The sequence below is a fragment of the Lontra canadensis genome, unplaced genomic scaffold, assembly GCF_010015895.1.
Source record: "Lontra canadensis isolate GAN:19392208 unplaced genomic scaffold, GSC_riverotter_1.0 scaffold223, whole genome shotgun sequence".
Taxonomy (NCBI): Eukaryota; Metazoa; Chordata; class Mammalia; order Carnivora; family Mustelidae; genus Lontra; species Lontra canadensis.
The window spans coordinates 236,204-258,332 of NW_022631217.1; the positions used below are offsets into that span (position 1 = coordinate 236,204).

Consider the following 22,129-nt stretch of genomic DNA (forward strand, 5'->3'; position numbering starts at 1 on the left):
ACCAAACAGAGAAGCCATGCTACTTCTGTGAGGGTTAGAGAAAACCCTAGATGCTTTTTCCTTTCTTTTTTTTTTAAACCCTCCACTGTAAAACTTACTTTAAAAACACCATGGCAACTGTTTATAATGACAGAAGACAAGGTATAATTTACATAGTAACATTGCTGTTTGTAGTTAGGAAATAAATTCATTTAATGTTCAGGCTGGTCAGTTTGCTCTCAGTTTGCTCTTTCAGGCCTTTCACTTTGAAGGATGTATGACCTTAGGAATCAAAGTGAATTAGGAAAAAAAAAAAGATGACAAAATAGCAGATGTTTTAATTAAAGTCTTTTGCACAATAGCTTTAGATATAAAAAGAGTTTCTTCAAATAATTTCCTAGGGGTCGCTCAAAAGCATCTTTGCTGTCTGTGACATAATGAGCTGGAGTCCTTCCAATAAAATTAGAGAGTAATTTAAAATATATATTATAGTTTTGCAATTACTGTAAATCGCTCAATAGTTTGTCGCATGTTAATGGAGTGAGAGAGAGATAAAAGGCAGTCCGCATTCATATTTGCAAGATAAGTTTACTTCAGAAGTCAACTGAACTCCTTGCTCATGTTCTAAGTATAGCCATTGTGATAAGACCTGGAAGAAAAAGAATTGGAGAACAGTTAAAGCCAGGCATTTTACCAAGTCTTCCATTCAATAAGCAATTGTCTAGATTTCGACGAGCAAATAAACTACAGCGCACAGATGGGCACTCTACCAAGAATTCAAAGTCAGTTTGAATTTAGTTGATATTATACAGAAGAAATCCAATTTACAGCAACGGGCAGTCACTGGATAGATTTAATTAGATCACTGATGTCTGGCCATAGCTAATTTTTTAACCATCAAATATACCTCCCACTTTATCCAGTCACATCAGCTCTAAGACCAGCAGATGTGGCATTTTTAAGGTGTCAGTAAAGGCAGCCAACGTCATTAACAAAAACATGTTGAGCCTATTTGTATCCTAGGGCTCCAGGACCGCAAAGAGGCAGAAGGATAGTATTCTCGTTGGGCTTGTCTCTTTCGAAGAGACTCCGTACATGAAACCAGAAAAATTTAGTAATGTAAGAATATGCTCAGTCCTAAATAAGTGGTTAAACACACACACACACACACACACACACACACAGAAACCATGAGTGACAATGTACAGAGAAAGAGGATAATTGTAGGACCAGGGCAGGTCAGAAAAGATGCTCCAGAAGCTAACACTGAAATCAAGCCTAAAAGATGGGCAGAAATGATTGGAAAAAAAAAAAAAAAAGCAAGGAGATTAGCAGGCATTTCAGGTGTGGGGATGGTGAAGCGAGGACGAGGAGGTTGACTGGATTCTCAATGAGCTTTTCAGGGTCCATAATTCACCTCACAGGCTGTGATCAAGGATTTATACAGGGAATCAGCTGGACAAGATTGGCTCAGAGGTCTCAGGGTGGAAAGTCTCACATGCCCAACTACGGAGTCATACTTCTTTCTATGGACTAGAGTCCTTGATGGCTCCCAAGTAGGAAGCGGCGATGAGGAAACCAAACCAGAATGGAAATCCATCTGGCAACAATGCAATGGAGCATTTGGGGGGTTAAAATAACTGGGGGGGGGGACAGAAATAGGAAGAGAAGGTAGGAAGCCAAACTGAGAAGACAATTTTGAAATTTAAAGGGAGCATGGGGTGCCTGGGTGGCTCAGTTGGTTAGGTGTCTGCCTTCAGCTCAGGTCACGATCCCAGAGTTCCTGGATTGAGCCCCGCATTGGGCTCCCTGCTCAGTGGGGAGTCTGCTTCTCCCTCTGCCCATCCCCGCTGCTCGTGTGCTGTCAAATAAGTAAAATCTTTTTTAAAAAAATACAAAAAGCACACTGAGGAGTACTGAGAGGATACCGAAAAGAGTCAGCCTCTCAGAAGACGTGACAAGAGATGATGAAAACAGCCAGCCATGACTGGAACCCTGATCCCCGACACATGGCAGGGACTGAGTAACTGTTCAGTTAAACGAATTACAAGATTTCAAGCCAGGATGACTGAAAGAATGATGTAACGGGAAATCTGGGAACTGGTTTAAAGAGGAAGGTTTGCAGTGTTCAACAAGGCGGCACCGTTCACCTTTATCACTGTACACACTTTGTCTCAGTGTTTCCCTGGGATCAGTTCCCAGAAGTAGAAATGCTGTGTCGGGCAACAGGTGTATTTTACATTTTATATGTGCTTTACACCATCGCAAGTCAGCAAAGTGAAGACAACTGAATACAGTAGCAGGCACTAGCTCAATCGGCTACAAAGAACTCATCGTAGGGGGCGCCTGGCTTCATCAGTAGAGCATGTGACTCTCAATCCTGCGGTCGTGAATTTGAGCCCCACAGGTGTAGAGAGGACTTAAATAAACTTAAAAAGAAAAAAAAAAGAACGAAATGTAAGCTAAAAATGAAATCTTAAAATGCACTTGACCTCAACATATGCTTTTGAAGCCAGCTTACTTGTTTCTCTTAAAAAAACAGAACAAAACCGGCACCAGCACCACTCACCGTGACCCTGTACACGTGGAACTCCCCCTGCCCAGCACCTCCCACGTAGAACTTTGGACCGCTTACCTAAGATATAAGCAGCCACTAGTTTTTGATTCACACTCAAGTGCAAGCAGACAGGCACCAGTGACTCCACATCACCCAGCGTGGGAAGCATCAGGGCACCGATGCACACCGCTCCCAGGAAAACGGTCAGCAGGCTCGGGCCGGAGGAGACTGCTCTGTTTTCTGTCAAAAGACAAGAATTCCTGAGCTTGCTTCTAAAAGCACCCCAAGACCAAAGTTCACTCACAGACACTGTCCCCACTCACCAGGATGCTGGTTTTGTCTTACTTCTCTGACTCTTTGCCCATCATGTCCATGCCATAGGGACGTGTCTGCTGGACTTATCTGGAAGCCCATAACGTCTCTGAGTCGTGACAGAATGGAATGTTGAAACGGCATTGTGAAGTCACAAGTTCCTACTGAAAGGTCACCAGCCTCCCCCTCCCCCCACCTCACCCTCATTAGAAAGTGTCCGTGATTCGTGTGTGTGTGTTTATAAAGTACACAAGCAGAATTTTTAGAATGGGCTAGAAATGAAAATGGAAATTCTCATTTTCTTCCTGTACCCCAATGGATGGCTTGTGTCTTACTCCACTCGGGATCCTGCTGCCTTCTGAGAGTGTTTTAGGGAGACAGGTTTGGTCCTCCCAGCTGTAGCATCCTGCTACCATTTTTTAAAATAATAAAAGCAGCAGAAAAGCGCTACTTGAGGGTTTTAAAGCTACCTGTGGGGTTGCCTGGGTGGCTCAGCTCAGTTGGGGAAGCGGCTGCCATCAGCTGGGGTCGTCCTGATCCCAGGGGCCCTAGGATCGAGCCCCAGCCCCGTGCTGGGCTTCCCTGCTCAGAAGGCAGTCTGCTTCTGCTTCTCCTCCTCCCCGCTGATCGTGCTCTCGCTCTCAAAAAAAATTTAATCTTAAAAAAAAAAAAAGCTACCTATGAAAATTCTTGTCCCCTGCTCTATCCCATTTACAGCAAAGGAGGCAGAAACGGTCGCTGGTGGGTGTTCTGCTAAAATGAAATAAACCAGCCACAGCAGGACAAATACTGCATGATCGCACTTCCCTGAGGAATTCACAACACAGTCCAACTCAGAATCAGAGAGCAGAGCGGTGGTGACCAGGGACTGGAGGTGTGTTTGAAAATGTGAGTTACTGATCAGGGGCATAAAGGCTCAATTAAGCAAGACGAGTAAGTTCTAGAGCTCTGCTGTACAAAACCGTGCCTATAGTTAACAATACCGTATTGTACACTTAAACATTTGTGAGTGGGGGAGATCCGGTGTTAAGTGATCTTACTACAATGAAAAAAATCTTAAAAAAAAAAAAAAAAGAACAGTAGCTGGGCTGTGGTCCTACAGTGCTTGCTATGGGTGTGCAATATTCACATCCGTGTTTTTAAGAAACCCGGTAACAGCATATTGTCATATAGTTTTCCCACTACCCTTCTGTCATTAAAAGGAATAGCCAACAGCAACACAATCTTGTGTTTTATTAATGAAATAACACTGTTCATTTCACTATCAAATGCAGCTTTTCTAAATTATTAATACCTTAGCTGTTGTGCGAACTTTAATGGAGCCTTGCCAAAGCCAAATAGGTGAAAACAAATTCAAATTTTCTAGTGATTATTGCTTGAGACGAAACAACAGCATATATCAAAAAACAAGTCTTATTTTAGTTCGTGAATGAAGTAGCTTTGTATTTGTACTTGCTGCAGAGATCAGCTTTCAAGCGTATCTATTTGCATAGATACTTGAAATTTTTCAAAGCGGAAATAAATGGCTTTTCTTCTGATACTACAAGATTGTTGTAAAAATTGTATTGAGCTATAGAAAACATAAAGGTTCCCAATCAGTCTCACCCTCCTAGAGAGAACACTGTTAACAGCTTGGTACAGCTCCTTTCAGATTTTATAAATACCCATATAAACATGTTAAAAAAATTTTTTAACATAAGTGAGACCATAATATGCCTACAGTTCTAGAAACTGTTTCTCCTCTCAGAAATATATATGAGCCTCTTTCTATGCCAATGCATAACCATCTATCATTCCATCAGAACCTTGTAAATAAATGTCTGCCTGGCATCCCATCTTATGAATATTCATAATTTAAACCAATCCCCAACTGATGGACTTTTAGGTCAATCTTTTATTATTATAAACAATAATAAAGAGTGTAATTTTCTTAAGCCAGAGGGCACGGACTCAAAACATTGCATAGAAATAGCAGTTCATTAGTAATGTAATTAAGACAAACCCACTAAGATTCAGCTGCATCTTTTCAAAACATCTTTTTAATAACATGGGCTTTGGTATTTTGTTAAAGTATGCTTTGTGGGTTTCTCTTAAATTTCTGTTAAATGAAAAAAATATATATATATATAAATGTACTTATGCACATAGACAAGGTCTGGAAAGTAACATGGAACAGTTACATAAGCAAATTTGTTAAGTGTGTGGGATTGTAGATGTTTTCCTTTTTGAATTTGTTACTGCTATGTCTCATAGTACAATCAACTTGAGAAGAAATATCTCATTTTCTTGCCTTCTGATACATTTATAAAAATACATTTATAAAATCTAAATCTTTCACGATCTAGCCTCTGACCACTTTCTGGCTGGTTCACAGAGACCCCCAACGTTGTCGCACTTGTGATATGTCTAATAATCATTTCTCTAAAGATGTGCAAAAATAATCACATTTCAAAACATCCCCCCAAACAATCTCGATTCGTTTCAACATTTTAGTTCAGAGACACTTAATGAAAAAAAAAAACCCACAGAATTTTACATACTGGAAACCACATGTTAATTTACTATTCATTTAATAAACAGAAGTGAAAAATATCACTTTGTCCACATGGATTAAATCAGGCACCATTATACTCTATTAACGAGGAAAACTTCCCTTGGTTTCCTGCCACACTATTAGAAACATGGGGTAAACTCCTTGCAAAAAGGACATGTGGGCCAGAACATCATATGGGGGCTCTACTCTGGCATCACCCTTGCTCTGAAGAGCGGCCAGAGCCATGGAAACCTTGTAAGACAAAGCAAACCAATCCAACAGACCCTACCAGATGAGGAGTCCAGCCCTCCTAGTGAAACCTGCACACATGACTCTGTGCGGGGCACTCTGCTAGGGGCCAAGGACAGTGAGAATTAACCACACAAATAAGGTGCTAACAAGGTGCTTGCCTTCACTGAGCTTCCTGACATGGACGGCTGAGAGAGGGTTTTTCCTCCCAAAACAGAAACCACCTCATTCATTTATCTACTTTTACAATTAGAACATTTCTCTAATATACTTCAGATACGAAAGGTTCACTGTCCAAGGAAAATAAGAATAAAATGCTCAATTAATACCTGTAATTATTTAGCCTTTTAGGATGATTTTTACCTGAATTCTAATGAGTTGTGAAATAAAGGGAAAAAAATATAAAACGAAACTTTTAATCCTCATTATTGGGGGAGGGGGACTACTAAATTAAAGATGGGGAAGAATCCATTTCCATAAACACGTATAAGCCAACTTCCCAATACTGACCAGAGATCAAAGTGACATTTACCAGAGGCTCTCTTTCACCTTCAAAAGATGAAATTCTGGTCCTATCGGTCAGTCACAGCTGCTGGGAAGCACTCTACTGGCTACTACAAGACTCTTGAACACAGTAAATCAAAGAGCCATTACTCCCTGTGTTACCCAAATAAACACTAAGATGAACAAACTGATAGGGGTCTGTGAATTAATGGAATGACAAGTAGATTTGTTTTTAATTCCTCATAGATAATGTTGCAATTTCAAGGACAGCTGCTATCACATTCATATATCACTATCAGAAAAGTTTCCATGTTTTTCTATGGAAAATTTTATCTTCCTCCTCTTAGAATGGGGTTGGAAGGAGATAATGAGACGTTAAGAGGGAGGAGGAATGACGTCCAAACAGTTGCATATGAGGATAGTGTCAATGTTGAAAGAATATATCATAACACTTCTGAATATCTAAGCTGGGAAGGAAATGAGGAATGGAGAGGGATTCAATTAATAGCCCACAGGGGATATTATAATCTACTTAGTTTAATTAACTTCAACTTTAATGAGATTTTTTTTTCAAAATAATATGAACAGTGCACCAAGCTTGGCCTATTGCCAAACACAATCTCTCTCCTTCTTAGAACTAATTAAATGAGAAAGGATACGGGAAAGTCACAGAAACAAAAGTATGTGATTGCCAAATTGGGCTAGCCTTCGAAAGTACGGGGCGGGGGGCTGCATTCTTGGGTCGACACATTTCAGAGGCGATAGCCACACTCGCCCTCTCCTCACAGCCCCGGCGGCCGAGAGCTTCTCTCCCCATTTCAAGTCCAGCTCTAGGCCTCTTGCTCCATTTTCGGTACCTGATCTCTAGTTCGGTTCCGTCCTGAAGTAGTTAATTAGGTGAAAAGTGGCAGATCATTTTTCTAGTAATGATTCTTAGCTCCCTCGCGATTTTCCAGTTAGAAATGCGTTAAGAGCGCCAATGGCCTTTAAAAGCAACCCCAAAACTACCTGGTTGAAAGGACTGCTCAAAAAATAAACTTTCGGTTAAATGTTCCTTTATCCTTTTTTCCTCTTCTTCCTTTTGTTCTTTTGCAGATGGGAGAAGAATAGCCACCACCTCTTTCCTTCCTAAAGCCTTCCTCTGGCTTTGCTCGGAAACTTGGAGGCGGAACTTGTCCTTTACACCATAGTGACAGGATTGAACATCTCTATGACGGATCACACTGAAAACATTAAAAAAAAACAAAGGCTGTTTAGGTTTCCTGGGGCCTGTCAAACAGAATTCAGCCCGAGATTTCATACAGGAGAACATTAACTAACTGTAACCAAATGCTCAAATACAGAAACTTGCTAAGGAGGCTTTAAAAAAAAGTCCCAGCATAACCCAAAAGGAAATGGGTGATTCTGAAATATTTGATGAAAACACATACTCTACAATATAAAATAAAAGTCTGAAGTAAAAGAATGACAGGTAAAGACAATTCCTTTTAGCAAGGACACTGATTCCCCCATGAGATCTGCGGGCAGCAGTGGTTACCAAATAGGACACAGGAGATGCTTTCTTCCCCACCAAAGTCTCCTGGATTTCTACTGCCGCTCATTTATACTGCAAGTAACAAACCTCACCTAGACCCAATACTGAAAGTCTGTGCATGCAGTTAAAAACAAGCAACTAAATAGTAAGTAACCAGTACGACCAATGCTACAGAAGGCTAACAATGCGCTTCTGTCTTCCTCGGAGAAGAGTGTAAAGCACTTGCAATTTTATGAGAGCAATCTACAATTCCGTTTATCTTACCTCGTTCTTAATAGAGAACACAAACCAATTAGGTCAAAGATAACACATTTATTTGGCAAGAGACTACATTTCTTTGGAGTAGTCTTTGCTTATTGTGTATTGAATGAAAATCTAACGAAAACCTGCGAAAACACATCCTGTAAAGATACATCATTTTACGGCTATGGGAGGACAAAACTGTATTAATAAAAAAAAAAAAAACTCTGCTTCTCGTTCTCATGGATGGTTTCAACAAAGGTAGCTTAAATTAAGAGCTGGTCCACGGATCCATCTGGTCAACACTAGCTCCAAAGTGAAAATTAAATATCAACAGCTTGAACAAACAATCATTTATCTGACACTTAATTTCTGACGAAATTATCTGGAAGAGCTCAGATAACCTTTTACAGATGAGTAGTTACACGCTTGCTTCCTGTTTGTAGAGATTAACTTCCAGGCTTATTAGCGGGATATCATTTCAGATGAACTTCTATTACCATTGTTCTATGAGTGCAGCAGTGTTAGCTTCCCAAATGTCACTATAATATTACAGGATGTCCCAAGGAAAGCTAAAGTCCCTGTTCTAGCTAGAGAAATTTAAAGGAATGAGTTAGAACTTGACCTTCATAAGCGACCCCCGCTGTGGCTACAAGCACAACAACTGAGGAGATGTTCATGGAAATATTAACACACCCATCCACTCCAGCACGGTGAAATATTACTAAGGATTGGATCAACCTATTTCGAATCTTAGGGGCTTCTTAAGACTTGTGAGGGACTGGGTCACCTGGGTGGCTCAGCCAGTTAAGAGTCTGCGTTTGGCTCAGGTTATGATCTATTTCAGGGCTTGCTTCTCCCTCTGCCCCTCCTGCCCCCCACCCCCAGCCATCCGCACTCGCTCTCGCTTGCTCACTCTCACTCTCTCAAAAAAAAAAAAAAACACCTTTAAAAAACCATAAATAAAATTTTAAAAAGAACCGTGAGAGACTAAAAACTTCCAGCAAAAATTCAAAATGTAATAAATGCCTAAGGGGGGGGTACAGCTTCAAGATGAGATCCTTTTCAAGTTAAACACATAAATACTAACACACTTAAAACATGTTACCAGGAAGGGATTTTTGACTTACATATCCACACAACACTGAGGCTTTACTGCACCTGCAGAATCAGCGACAACATACTTATTTGGAGTAGTACACAAAACTGAAAGAAAAAGTCACAATGGCCATTAGTGGTTTTTTTAAATTAGTTTCTACAAGTAAACAATTAGTAGGGACCAGTTACAATCCATAAAAGAGACCTAGGAGACTCACCTTTGAACTTTAAGGCAAACTCATAGGGATTATACAGAGTCAACACCTGCTTATGTGTTGACTGGTCATCTGCATAAAATATTAGCTCCGTGGGAAACACAAAAACAGGAAGATTTCCTTCCACTAACTCTGGCTGTCTTTTTTGTTGATGCATTGGCACTGAATCGCCCTTGCTGTAGCTTCGGTTTTTATAGTCTCAAATCTAGTTGGGACTTTTCTTAAGTCAGTTAGTTAAAAACTCCAAAGCATTTTGGCAATCTAGAAAGAGAAGAAGAGAGAAGGAAATCGAATGACACCTGTTTTCATTTACTGTCCCTCCAACAAAAAGCACGTTTAGCTTGCGTTAAAATAGGTCCCCGAACCATTTAAAGATGCCTTTGGACTTTTCCTCATGTAAGCTGTTTCAAACTATGCAAAGAAATTGACGCATGCTCCTTTCACGCTCAGGCTTTCAACCTATGATAAATTACATAAATGCTAGAATAAAGAAGTCTTTCTACCTCAAATTAATCACCCTCTTTCAAGGAGGGGGGATCAAAGGGCCATCACTCTTTTTAAAAAGTCGGATTTCTTAAAAAGTAGAATTTGCCTTGTCACAACTGATTTTATGTGAGCTAATCCAAATTCTCAAAGGCTAAAAAATAAAAAGCAAAGAAAGTTTCTGTGAGTTCTGGGAGAAAAACACTTTTACACTCTTTTCAACAATGCCTTGGTGCCTTCTGGCAGCATGGGTGGGAGAGTTCTTTTCATCTTTTTTTCCTACCAAAAACCCACGACAAGAAAAAATGTCTTGAAGCCGAATATCCAAACTTGTTAAGGAGTCCTTGGGAGTTTTCTATGAAAATTCAAAGTCAGTACGTAGGCTCTGGCATGCCAGCAAGCTCCGTGCCTCCCCTCCTACGTCAAGCACACAGGCTTCAGAGCTATTTTCTTCCAACTTCGAGACCTTTTGGTGTGGTGTTGCTGTGTTTACTTCCTAATCTAATTTTAATCAACAACATTCTTATTTAGCTAGCATCCTAAGAATGTGGCTTCTGAAAATGCCAAAGCTAAAACAATCTGATCACAGAAAATGTCTGATTTTCCCTCTGTAGATGACACCTTTAAAATAGGCCAGACACCATTGCAGACTTTGTGTTCAAGTTCCCACACCTTCCAGGAGCACTATAACGCAAGATTCAACTGCTGGGTTCCGCTTGAAGCCCTTCCAACTTTTATCAAATGAGATACTGTATAATCACGTAGGCAAATTTTTATGTTCTTTCCGCTGAACACCTGTTACAAGCCAGGAACTCTGTCAGGAGCTGTGCAGATACAAGGATGAGTAAATCACAGGCCCTGCCTGCAGAAGACTCAAACGGAAGGGCCCCTGGGTGGTGCAGCCGGTTGCCTGAGTGACTCATGGTTTCGGCTCAAGTCACGATCTCAGGGTCATGAGATGGAGCCCCGCATCGGGCTCCACGCTCAGTACGGAGTCTGCTTGGGATTCTCTCTCCCTCTCCCACTGCTTGTGTTCTCTAAATAATAAATAAAATCTTAACAAAAGACTCAAATCTAACCGATGAAACAATATTTAAGCTACCCCTATTACAACGCACATCATGATCTATAAAGTGGCAGGGAATCAGAAGATTACATGAATAATTCTACCTGGAAGAGAGGCAGGGAGATGACATTTGAGGTAGTCTCTAAAGAAAAAAAAAAAAAAAAAGGCAGGAGCACCTGGATGGCTCAATCGGTGAAGCGTCTCCCTTCGGCTTGTGTCATGATCCCAGGGTCCTGGAATCAAGCCCCGTGTCAGGCTCCCTGGTCGGGGTGGGGGCGCCTGCTTCTCCCTCTCCCCGCCTCCCCCACTCACGATCACTCACGCACTCTCTCAAATAAAATCTTAAAAAGAAAAAGAAAAAAAGGCATTTACTTCTGTGTTTGGGGGGGGGCACAGGTAGGAAGGCACAGATATGTGCAAGTGAGGGACAATGCTGGGGAGACCATAACCCACAACCTGTCCCAGACCATCATGCTGCTATTTCCTATCCACGTACCCTACAACATGCTCACACGTAGCTCATGACAGGGGTGGGCTTGGTTTTGGGGTTTTTTTGACCATGCCAAAAGGGCCTATTGACATTTTTATTAGTAAGAACATGTAATATGTGTATCATTCATACCAGATCACAAACTTTTTATTAATTACATATACTGAATTAATTAATACATGCAATGCTTTCAGCACTCACTGTAGGCCACGCAACTGTTCTAAGTGTTTGCTACTGTTATTAAATTAGGAAAAGACCGAGACAATAATGTCAGCAGGCCTCCTGCCACAGCCCAGCATTTCCACTCTAGCTAACGAACTCTCTGCTGTAATACAATAAAACGAAGATTATTCTGAAAAGCATCTGTTATGAAGTCATTCTAATTTTGAGTTTTTATTTGCCACATATTTCTCTCTCTCTTTTTTTTGATAAGGGGCATACACATTTCTATTTGGATAATGTGCTCTCAGAAGTTTGGTATAATCTTTTCAAGAGAAAATAATTAGCTCTATTACTTTCTTAGTAAGTTTGGCTTTCAGAAACACAACATCTGAGTTTGCCATCACTAAATAGTATTCAACACCTCATTCTAAAACGTTAGGACGAGAATTTAAGAGCCCCTGGGTGGCTCAGTGGGTTAAGCGCCTGCCTTCAGTTCAGGTCATGATCTCAGGGACCTGCGATCGAGCCCCGCATCAAGCTCTCTGCTTAGCTTCTCCCTCGCCCTCTGATCCTCCTCCCAGTTTGTGCTATCTCAAGTAAGTAAAATATAAAAAAAAAAAAAAGGACGAGAATTTAGCTTAGGATAAAAGGTGGCATGGCATCTCTAATTTCTGGGAAACAGCTTAGTCAATAAATGCTGGTAAAACCAGTATCAACCTGGGGGGGGGGTGAATTTATCCCTTATTCCTCACAAAATTCCAAAACTTTATTAAGGTAAATTCCAAATGGATAAAAGTTTTAAATGTAGAAAGAGAAATCCATAAAACACTAAAAACCATGGGAGATTTTTTTTCTTTTCCAATCTGAGGCTTTCTAGCAACCAGAAACCAAAAAATATTGATGATTCAACTATCTAAAAACTCTTAAAAACGCCGCATGGCAAAAAAAAAAAAAAAAAAAAAAACCAACCCAAAACAAAACAAAACAAAAACCACCCAAAACCAATGCACACACACAAAAAATGTCTACACAAAGCCAAGGGAACTTTTTCAATCATAAATTAGGTCTAATTTCCCTACCAGATATACCAGACATACAAATTACTATGAAAAGGCACCCAACAGAAGTAAGCAAATGCTACAGTATTTCATAGAAAAGGACAAACGGTTTTTAAACTTCCCAGAGGAGGGGGAACCGCTCACAAGAGAGATACACATTGCTACTTGCCAGATTGGCACTCAGTCAACAACTGTTGGGAGCCCGTGGTGGGAGCAACCAGGCCTGTTCTAGCAGGTTGCTGACATGCTGACTCTACCTGCCACGAGTAACACCTGTGCCCTTGGACCTGGAGACGCACGATTCTACTTCTAGGAATTCAGCCGGCATAAATATTCATCTTGTGGGACGTCCCGTATGTGTGTCTCCATTCTCAGTACTGAGGAGTAAATAAAATGACTTATGGGAGGCACACAGAACAAAGCTTGGCACTCAGCAAGGGTTAGCTGTTGTTGTCAAGAGTCAAAGAGTGGAAACTGCCCAACTGTCCCTTAAGGGGGGGGGGTCACGAGATAAAGTAAGATACAGCCATTCACTGGGAGGCCAGGAAGCTGTCAGAGAAAAAGAGAGCGCTCTGTGTCGTGTAGGTATGGAATGACAGTCAAGTGCAGTGCAAAGTGAGAAAAGCAGGGTGTGATGTGGGAGAAGGAGGTTTCCAGGCTCTGGCTAAAAGATCTTTGGGAGGGGGTTCCTGGGTGGTTCAGTTGTTAAGCGTCTGCCTTCGGCTCAGGTCATAATCCTGGGGTCCTAGGATTGAGCCCCGCATTGGGCTCCCTGCTCGGTGAGGAGCCTGCTTCTCCCTCTCCCACTCCCCCCTGCTTGTGTTCCCTCTTTTGCGATCTCTCTATCAAATTAATACATAGAATCTTTAAAAAAAAAAAAAAAGATCTTTGGAAGGACAGCCCGGGCTTCCCCTGGAGAAACTGAGTGGTTGGCAACAAGGTGGGAGGGCAGTTTCCTCGGGATACCTTTTTGTACCTTTTGAATTCTGAACCCTATGAACACCCATTCAAAAGTAAGCGTGTGTGTGTGTCTGTGTGTGTGTGTGTGTGTGTTTAAGTCGAATTAAACAATAACTCCTCCAGGGCCAATTTTGGAAAAGGTGCCAGTTTTGAAACTCAAGCAGGAATTTAGAAACAATGTGTGAAAAATCTGTTAATTGCATTTTCCAATCCATGATCCTTTAATAACATGGAAAGCCTGAAATGATGTGTTATAATACCACGATTTCAATTCTTTAAGCTCCTTTTGGATGCAACAGAAACTCATTACAGTGAGAAAAACAAAGTAGCGGGACTTGCAAACTGAGGGAAATGTGCAGCTGTTACAGAGGAGGAGGACATGGTTTATAAATCCAACTGGGCAGTCAAAATTAACCACATAGAACAAGCCCTGAACTCTTCCAACCTTAAGGGGAAAGTTCATTGGCACAAGTCAGAGTAGAAATTTCGCTAGCTTTACATAACGGCTTAGCAGAATTCTTACTCTTTTCATTGTGAAGCTTTCTCTGGGCGAGTTGAATATGTACACTTTTCCCCACGAATGGTGACTAAGTAGGCTGTCCATCCCCCTGGCCACTGTTAAAGAAGTGTTTCATTGGTTCTTACCAGTTTATTCTTTTTATCATCCCTGTTCCCAACTCTCACTTATCCTGGCTAATGGAAATCAGCCTCAGGTCACCAAGCACAGTGTTAGAGATTCTGCTGACAAACATAATGAAGCAGAAAACCTGCCTCTAATGGATGGTCTTCTGGAAACCAACACTTTCTCTTTGCTCCTGTCCATACTGCAAAAGGACAGAGTATAAAAATTCTGGGAACAGATTATATACTAAGCCTTTGGTAAAACCTTACTCCAAATCGGTTTATGAGGTTGCTTTCCAAAAGTCACACACACACAAAGTACAAAGTCAAAGAACGTGAGCTCCCAGCCCTTCTCATTTTACTGCTGAGGAAAGCAGGCTCAGGACAGTTAAAGGACTTACCCAAGGTCACACAAAGTGCTGGTGGCAGATCTCTGGGCTCCAGACTCACACTTCCCTAAACGGTTCCATCTCCTGTGTCTCATTTTCAAAAGTCCTGCCTCTGATCCTGTCACACTGTCACACATGCCCTCATCTCTAGAAAGGTCCCTGCTTTTCCAGAGGCATTCTCAAAGGATGAGCCATGATTCAAGTCTTGATACATGTGTTTGCTTTTCAGTTTATAAAGAAAAACAATTGAAAGATAGTTTCACTTACTAAGTTGGGAGTGCTTTCTTTTCCTGATTAGGAAAGATGATCTAGGGCTGACAGTAACTACCCATGAGAGCATTAGTAAACAAGGTTTATTCTGCATTCTACCTGTCTGGGCACCAAAATGTTCCTCATTCTTCAAAGCCTCCTTCAAATTCCCCCTCTTGGTGGTCTTCTACTTCTCTGATCTATATGATCTCACTAATTTTATTACATTCTCTCTTCATGTACTTACTGTATTGATGGAATATTCTGACGTTGGTTTTGTGTGGGCTCACTTGGACTCTCCACACCCATGCCATATTGTTTTTCTGTGGCAGTTTTTGGTTTTTTCTCATCCGACATAGACCCAAGCTTGATATTAGGCACTCAGCAGATACTGAACTTACCAGCTTGCCTACAGGTTCTTACTGATAATGGTTTCCTCCATCAGGGAACACTCCTCCTCCTCACGCCTGAACACATTTTGTCCAAAAAAGACAGGAAAAGGATCCCAATTAAAGGAACGGTCAATCTATGGTGGCTGCTTACTGTGGGTTGGGGTAAGCAGAGAACAGAGGATCCACACCCCTGGCTGCATCTCCCCTCCCCGCAGCCCTCCCGTTTCCCTCTCCTCCTTATTAGCTCTGGCTCCCTCAGGGCCCAACTAGGCTCCAATACAGCCCCAACCTCACGGAGACACAGTGCGGCTGGGGGCTGGTGATGCGGGAGCTGCCTTGTCCTTTTGCTCTGTACCAACGGCACAGAAGTGCAATCGTGAATGCAATTCGAAAGAAAACCTATGTGTGTACACCACCTTGTGACGAGTTTGCAAATTACTCTCTCTCTCTCTCTCTCTCTCTCGCTCTCGCTCTCTCTCACACACACACACACACACACACACACACACACACACACAGACACAACCCTAAACACATCAAGTCCTCACACTCCACACCATCAGTCCAGGGAGATTAGTATCCCAACGTGTGATCCTTTTCTCTGTTTTCCTCACATGAGATGGACCAGAAGGAGGAAAAGATCAGACCTGGAGATAAATGGGAGTTTTGATACCTTTGTTCACCAGATTCAAAATGGAGATTTAAAACAGAAACCACTTTAAAGGCCTACTGTCATTTACCCTACCCCCCTTTTTTTGTAAAGAGGGGGTTGCAAGAAAATCACATGAAATAAGGGGTCCTTGGGGATTCTTGTGCTTCAGTGGTTTCAAGCTTAAAACAGCTAAGGATCATCACAAGTCCAGCTTCCCCAGGAACCGGCAACCCATCTGCTGGGTTACCCATCTGCTGCTGGGCTACAGCGCTCCAGCTCCTCCCTGCCTTTCCCAGCCTCTTCTGTTTACTCTGATTACTCTCCACCTCTGGGCCAGCTCCCTTTTATCTGGGCACAAGGACTATCTCCTTTCTCCATACTTGGTGTGGTCAGCCAATGGCCGGAAATACTAAAGAGTTAAGAGCAATAAGTTCTTGGGGTGCCTGGGTGGCTCAGTGGGTTAAGCCTCTGCCTTCGGCTCAGGTCATGATCCCAGGGTCCTGGGATTGAGCCCTGCATCGGGCTCTCTGCTCAATGCAGACCCTGCTTTCCCCCCCTCTCTCTGCCTGTCTCTCTGCCTACTTGTGATCTCTGTCTGTCAAATAAATCTAAAAAAAAAAGAGAGAGAGAAGTTCTTCTGCTTTAGTCTATTATTCAAACCTCTCTAAAACACACACACACACACACACACACACACACACACACACACACACACCTTTCTTCCTTCCCATTTCATCAGCTCTCTCTTCCTCTTTAAATTTCCAGTACCATCTATTAGGATTTTGAATGGCTGGTATATTCCTAAAGTCAAGTCTTTTGGGGGCACCTGGATGGCTCAGTGGGTTAAGCCTCTGCCTTTGGCTCGGGTCATGATCTCAGGGTCCCGGGATTGAGCCCCACCTCGGGCTCCCCTGCTTAGTGGGGAGCCTGCTTCTCCCTCTTCTGCTCCCCCTGCTTGTTCTGTCAAGGAAAATCTTTTTAAAAAGTCAAGTCTTTCACAAGCAACGTTCTAATGTTCTAATGTACACTTTATAGGTTCAATCATTCATTGTGTGGTATTAGGCCATTTGGTTTCTACACATTTCCTAGGTTTTTCGTGTAATTTGATGTCTTACCAATGGGACTGACCTGCTATGAATAAGGTGATGACAGACTACTATCTACTCAAGGAGGAAAAGTTGAGCAGTGTGCATTTTAAGACTTAAAAAAAACAAGGATATCCTCCAGCAGCATCAGTTTTAAAAGCATTTTTGTTTTAACTAGTTATTTCCTTTGTTTTACAATATCAGTGTCTTCGGGTATTTCAAGATGTGCAGTTCTCAAAGCAAAATCCCTATGAACTCATTATATGAAATGCATGTTGTGGAGGACCTGGGTGGCTGTCAGTTAAGCGGCTGCCTTTGGCTCAGGTCATGATCCCAGGGGCCTGGGCTTGAGTCCTACATCGCATCAGGCTCCTTGCTCAGCAGGGAGCCTGCTTCTCCCTCTGCCTGCCGCCGCCACCGCCGCCGCCACCACCGCCGCCGCCGCCGCCGCCGCCGCCGCCACCACCACCACCACCACCACCACCACCCACCCCCGCTTGTGTGCTAACAAATAAAATCTTTAAAAATAAGACAGACAGACATATGTTGCTACCTATGGCCCTCTCCAGAGTCTTAGAATCACAAGTTCACTCACAGAACCTTAACTGAGCACGTATTATGTGCTAGGCCCGGTGCTGAGGAATATGGAGAAAAGATGAAAACATTTTCTCAGCCCTTGAAAATTTCAGTCTAGCAGGAAAAACAGATATACATGGTAATTAGGATAAGATGTGACAAGTGTTAAAATGCTGATAGATAAGAAAGCTCTAGGAGCATAAAGAAAGTGCCAGGCTGCCTTAAATAGAAGTTTGCAGTAGGAGTGTGGGGGGGTGAATTCCAGGAAGATGTGTAGATGCATGAAAGGGACTCTTAAGATGAGCTTTGGCACAGCACATGGTTAAAAAATAGCCTGTATGGAGGAGTGGCGAGAGATGGTGAAAAAATGCTGTAAGCCAAGTTCGGGGGTGGAGACTTGCTTCTGGGTGCCAGTAGTTCTCAAAATGTGGTACTGGACCAGCGGCAGCAGCTTCACCTGGGAACTTGCTAGAAAAGCCAATTCCTGGGTCCCAGACTAGACCTGCAGCCCCAGAAGTCCTGGGCTCGGGGCCCAGTCATCTGTGTTTTCACAAGCCCTCTGGATGATTCTAAGGCATACTGCACCTTGAGAACCACTGCTGTGGGTGATGGTTGGAAACTTCTGAAGGGTCTTAAGCAGAGACCGGACTGGAGAAGATCCGAAGTGGGAATCTGACCAGTTAAGCACAAGAGCGGACTCCGGAGCAGTTACAGGAAAAACCAAGTCACCCCTGAATCAACACGGCATGAAGTGAGGGCCTAGACGAAGGCCACAGGAATAGAGAGGAAACCGATTTTAGAGAGGTTTTACAGGTGGCCCAGATTCAATCAGGTGACTCGGAAATAGCTATCTGAGGGTTTTCACATAAAAGCTGTCACCTTGTCAAAGGTATCAACCACTAGGAGTTTCAAGAAAGAAGTGCTCCACACAGTCCCTAGAAAAAGGCGGGAGATGGAGGACAAGGTCTGTGCTTCCACAGCGTCAAAAGCAAAGGGTGCCCGGGCTTATTCACGAGTCTTCTTGGTCGGCTTGGCCGTTCAACTTCTCACGGGCAGTCAGTCAACCGGCATTCATATGAACATAAAAATGTTTTGTGAACTGCGTTAGGGGGAATCAATCCTTGAGACTGACAATTTCAGGGCGCGCGTGCAAAATTAAATCTCAAATGCTGTGAAGCTGAAACAAGGGCATCAGTTCTGGATCTAACCAAGGCACGGCCAAAGTGAGAGCCTGCTAGAGCTTTCTTTTCCTCCTCACTTCATCTCGGATCACACAGCCCACTTAATTCAGGAAGAAGCTGGGATGAATGAAAGAATCACTCTGCTATGCCCCAAAGGTCAAGGAAGTCGGGTGTAATTGTACTTTCTAATTTGGGAGGCAGGATTCAGCTGAAGCAATCTTCCATTTCCTGATTGAGAGGAGAGACGGGTCCAGATCAACCCATATGGCTAATTTACCTAATGAGAATTTTGCAGGGCACAATCCCTATTTCTATTAGGGCTCTGGATAGCTCTTGTGACGGACTGCGTGTTCTTCCAGCTGATACCAATAACTTGGCTAATTTGAGTCTCTTATTTTGTCCAAGAGTATTCCCCAATCAAAAACTGCACTGTTTTTATGGAATTTGAGAGCTATGAGGGACCCTGGAGATGAAAACAAAACTTTCATATTACAGATGAGGAAACAGAAAGCCTCAAAGAGTAAATCACTTCATCTATTTATTGTAGGACAAGATTCTCTAGAGTACTACAGGCAGCAGAACAAGATTCAGAGCAACACAGATCATCTGCCCATTTAAATTTTAGACAATATTTAAAATGCCTCTATTTTCCATTTTAAACATTTAAAAAAAAAACAGAAAAAGAAGAGTAGCAAATTACTTACTTTATTGGGCTATTAGAGGATGGGGAAGATTTTCTTGTAGTTTCTTAATTGTTTCTCAGAAACTAGAGTTAAGGGGCACCTGGGTGGCTCAGCTGGCTAAGCATCTGACTCTTGGATTTTGGCTCAGGTCAGATCTCAAGGTCCTGAAATCAAGCCCCACCCTGGGCTCCATGCTGCGTGTGGAGCCTGCTTAACATTCTCTCTCCCTCTTACCCCACACTCTCAAAAAAAAATTAATTAAAATTAAATGTCAAAGCTTCAGGAGAAAACAATTAAAAATTTAAAAAATTGGGAAGAAAATGTCATGAACAATTCAAGGGGAGAAACATGCATTATTTTATAAGCTTTTCTGTTTTCGGTCTTCACCTACAAAGGGGTAACTTTATACTAAATATTGCCCATTACATCTAATTATATATTACATGTGAGGGCAATCTATCACCACTACCCCTTACAGATTTGAGAAACTCCAAATTTTCAAATATCCTGGTATCCGAGTAAATCTTGTATTTTGAGAGTTCTAGAAATGCTTCAGAAACTAGTTTAATCTTGTATCCTGTTGGGCATGTACACGTGAACAACTTGAAAGGCACATTTGGCCCGTTTCCTGTTTTCCAAACCTCCCATTGCTTTCTACCACAAATATACAGTTATCTAAAGTTGGTGTCCACTCCCTAGTCAATATCCTGTATATAGCATTTTATAGGCAGATTTCCAAGCACTTAAAGGAAACATAGATGAGATTTTCATCATCAAGAATATATTAAATTCCAGGTGCGCCCTGACTGAAACAGTAGACTTTTCCCCTTCTCTCTGGAATTCACATTAAGAACGCAATGCATTCCAATAGAACAGGGCTGCTTTTTAAGCAAGAGCCAAAGGATCCCATTTTCCAGGTCTGGGGCCATCTCTTTATTTCCCTCAAAGGTCAAAAATTCCGGGACCGCTTTCATTTATTATTTTGCCCTCTTCCTCCCTGAGGTGAGGTCTCTTGGATTCTACTGGGGCAGAAAAACAACTTCAGTCCGGAAGGGGCAGATGTCAGTTAGTTTACCCAGAGGGGAAACCGCGGAACATTGAAAAAGAGCTGGAAGGCCGGAGATGAGTGTGAAACGGTCCGTCCTAGGACTGGCGCTCCACCTGATCGGGGCCCTGCTTTCCAGCCTTCGTCCCCACACCGGCCGGCTCCATGTGAAACCGGTCATGTGAGCCTGTTTACAGCCGAGCAGCTGGTGCAACCATCAGGATCCGTGCGGAGGTACAGGAAGCGGGACGGATGCAGGCCACGTACCCCTGCCACCCCCCGCCACTATTCCACGAAGGCGTTCGCTCTCCCTCTCTGCCTCGCCACCCCACTTTCACCTCCCTCCAGCCATCCCGGGACGCCTCGCTTCAGCCCCGCCGATTTCCTCCCAGTTGCTCGCCGGGGGAGCGGGGGGAGGGCGGGTACCGGCCGGGTTAGGAGGAGGAGGAGGAGTTAGGGCGAGGACGGTGTCACCCCATATGGGGAGTCAAGCCTCCCTCCCCTAGCCCTCCTCGCCACATCCGCCGAAGAGTTGTCCCTGGAGCCTCATCCCCAGGGCAACCGAACTCTGCCGGGCGGGCACCAGAGGGATCCCGAGCCTGCTGCCTCCGCCTGGGCACGGCAAAGGCGCGCACGGGCCGGCCGGACCCTGACGCCGGGCTCCGCGGGCGGCGGGGCGGCTGACAGTCAGAGATGGGGCAGAAAGGGCTCCATCTGCCCGCTCCCCGCCTCCCACCCGCAGCCGGGCGCCGCCGAGCCCCGCTGTCAGTCACAGAGCCAAGCTCGGGGGCTAGGTACGGCTCGTTCTCTGCGCGGGGTCTCTCGGCAACGTAACTTCCACGTCTTCCCGAAGTCGGAGGAAGTGGGTGACGGGACGGTGGGGGGGGACTCTCACCTCGGCAACACCGGCTCCTCGGAAAGCAGCTGCCACTGCTGCTCCGGTCCTTTGTCAGCGTCTCTAGGCTGCACTGCCTGCTGGGATACCGGAGGACTCAAATGCCACCTCTCTCCGCCCTCGAGGATGAGCTGCGGCTGGGGGTGGGTGGGAAGAGGGAGAGGAGGTGGAGCCGGGGGCGGGGCCGGCATGGGGGCGGAGCCTCTTTGCGCACCTGGCCTCGGGTTTTGTCCTTCGTGCTCCAAACTTCTTCCGGCTGTCCCGGAGCTTTCCCTCCTCTGCACTCTCCTCCCGTCCCCTCCCGCCGCCCCTTGAGGAGACCGGAGACCCTCACTGAGGGTCGTTCCTCTTTGCACTTGTCGGGCAGTCATTCTCGGTTCCCTCCTCCCCCTACTTCCCCCAGACACGCGCGCGCGCGCACACACACACGCACACACATGCATACAGGGCGTACCCAAAGCTAGTTGACTGTACCGCCCAGACATTGCTTATTAACCACCTTTCTCCACTCCCTCCTCAGGGCTGCAGAGTCTGTGTCGGGCCCCACGACTTTTTGCCTGGAGCTGCGCGGTAGCCTCCTGGTTGGGCTCTCTCTGCTTCCACGCTTGCCTTTGTCCACACCGTCTCCCAGATGGCAACCAGAGGGATTTATCTAAGATGTACAGGTGACCTCTTACTTCCCCGCTTAAAACCTTTCAATGTCTCAGAAGTGCCTCCAGTCCCTCGGCATGGTATAGAAGGTCCTCTGTAATCCTCTTCTGATGCCCCCAGTACTCTAACGCCATAAAACTAGGCCTCCCGGGAAGAGAGCGGGGCTGGCGACCAGGCTGCCCGCCCCAAATACTCCCCCTTGAAAGTAATGTCCACAGGCTCCTTGGAATAGCATTAAAGCTGGAATACTCAGAATGAAATGTTAATGCT

The 22,129-nt window shown here is 43.9% G+C and overlaps 1 protein-coding gene across 1 annotated transcript; it reads right to left on the reverse strand.

Moving 5' to 3' along the window:
• Positions 1–147: 147 nt before the first annotated feature.
• On the reverse strand, positions 148–21,345 carry MOSPD1 (motile sperm domain containing 1). The gene is made up of 6 exons (XM_032849298.1): positions 21,209–21,345; positions 9,225–9,482; positions 9,039–9,114; positions 7,143–7,357; positions 2,615–2,776; positions 148–628 (listed from the first exon to the last, which is right to left on the reverse strand). Exons 2-6 carry the CDS (start codon positions 9,376–9,378, stop codon positions 597–599), a joined length of 639 nt encoding a protein of 212 aa, XP_032705189.1. The 5' UTR covers positions 9,379–9,482; positions 21,209–21,345; the 3' UTR covers positions 148–596.
• Positions 21,346–22,129: the final 784 nt, after the last annotated feature.

What these genes read in the sequence shown, in the direction of transcription:
- MOSPD1 (XM_032849298.1), bottom strand. Translation starts at nt 9,378, where the DNA reads ATGCATCAACAAAAAAGACAGCCAGAGTTAGTGGAAGGAAATCTTCCT. An exon ending in GTTTGCCTTAAAGTTCAAAG is followed by an intron (nt 9,115 to 9,224) that starts GTGAGTCTCCTA and finishes TTTTTCTTTCAG; the next exon opens with TTTTGTGTACTACTCCAAAT. An exon ending in CCTCAGTGTTGTGTGGATAT is followed by an intron (nt 7,358 to 9,038) that starts GTAAGTCAAAAA and finishes TAATGTTTTCAG; the next exon opens with TGTGATCCGTCATAGAGATG.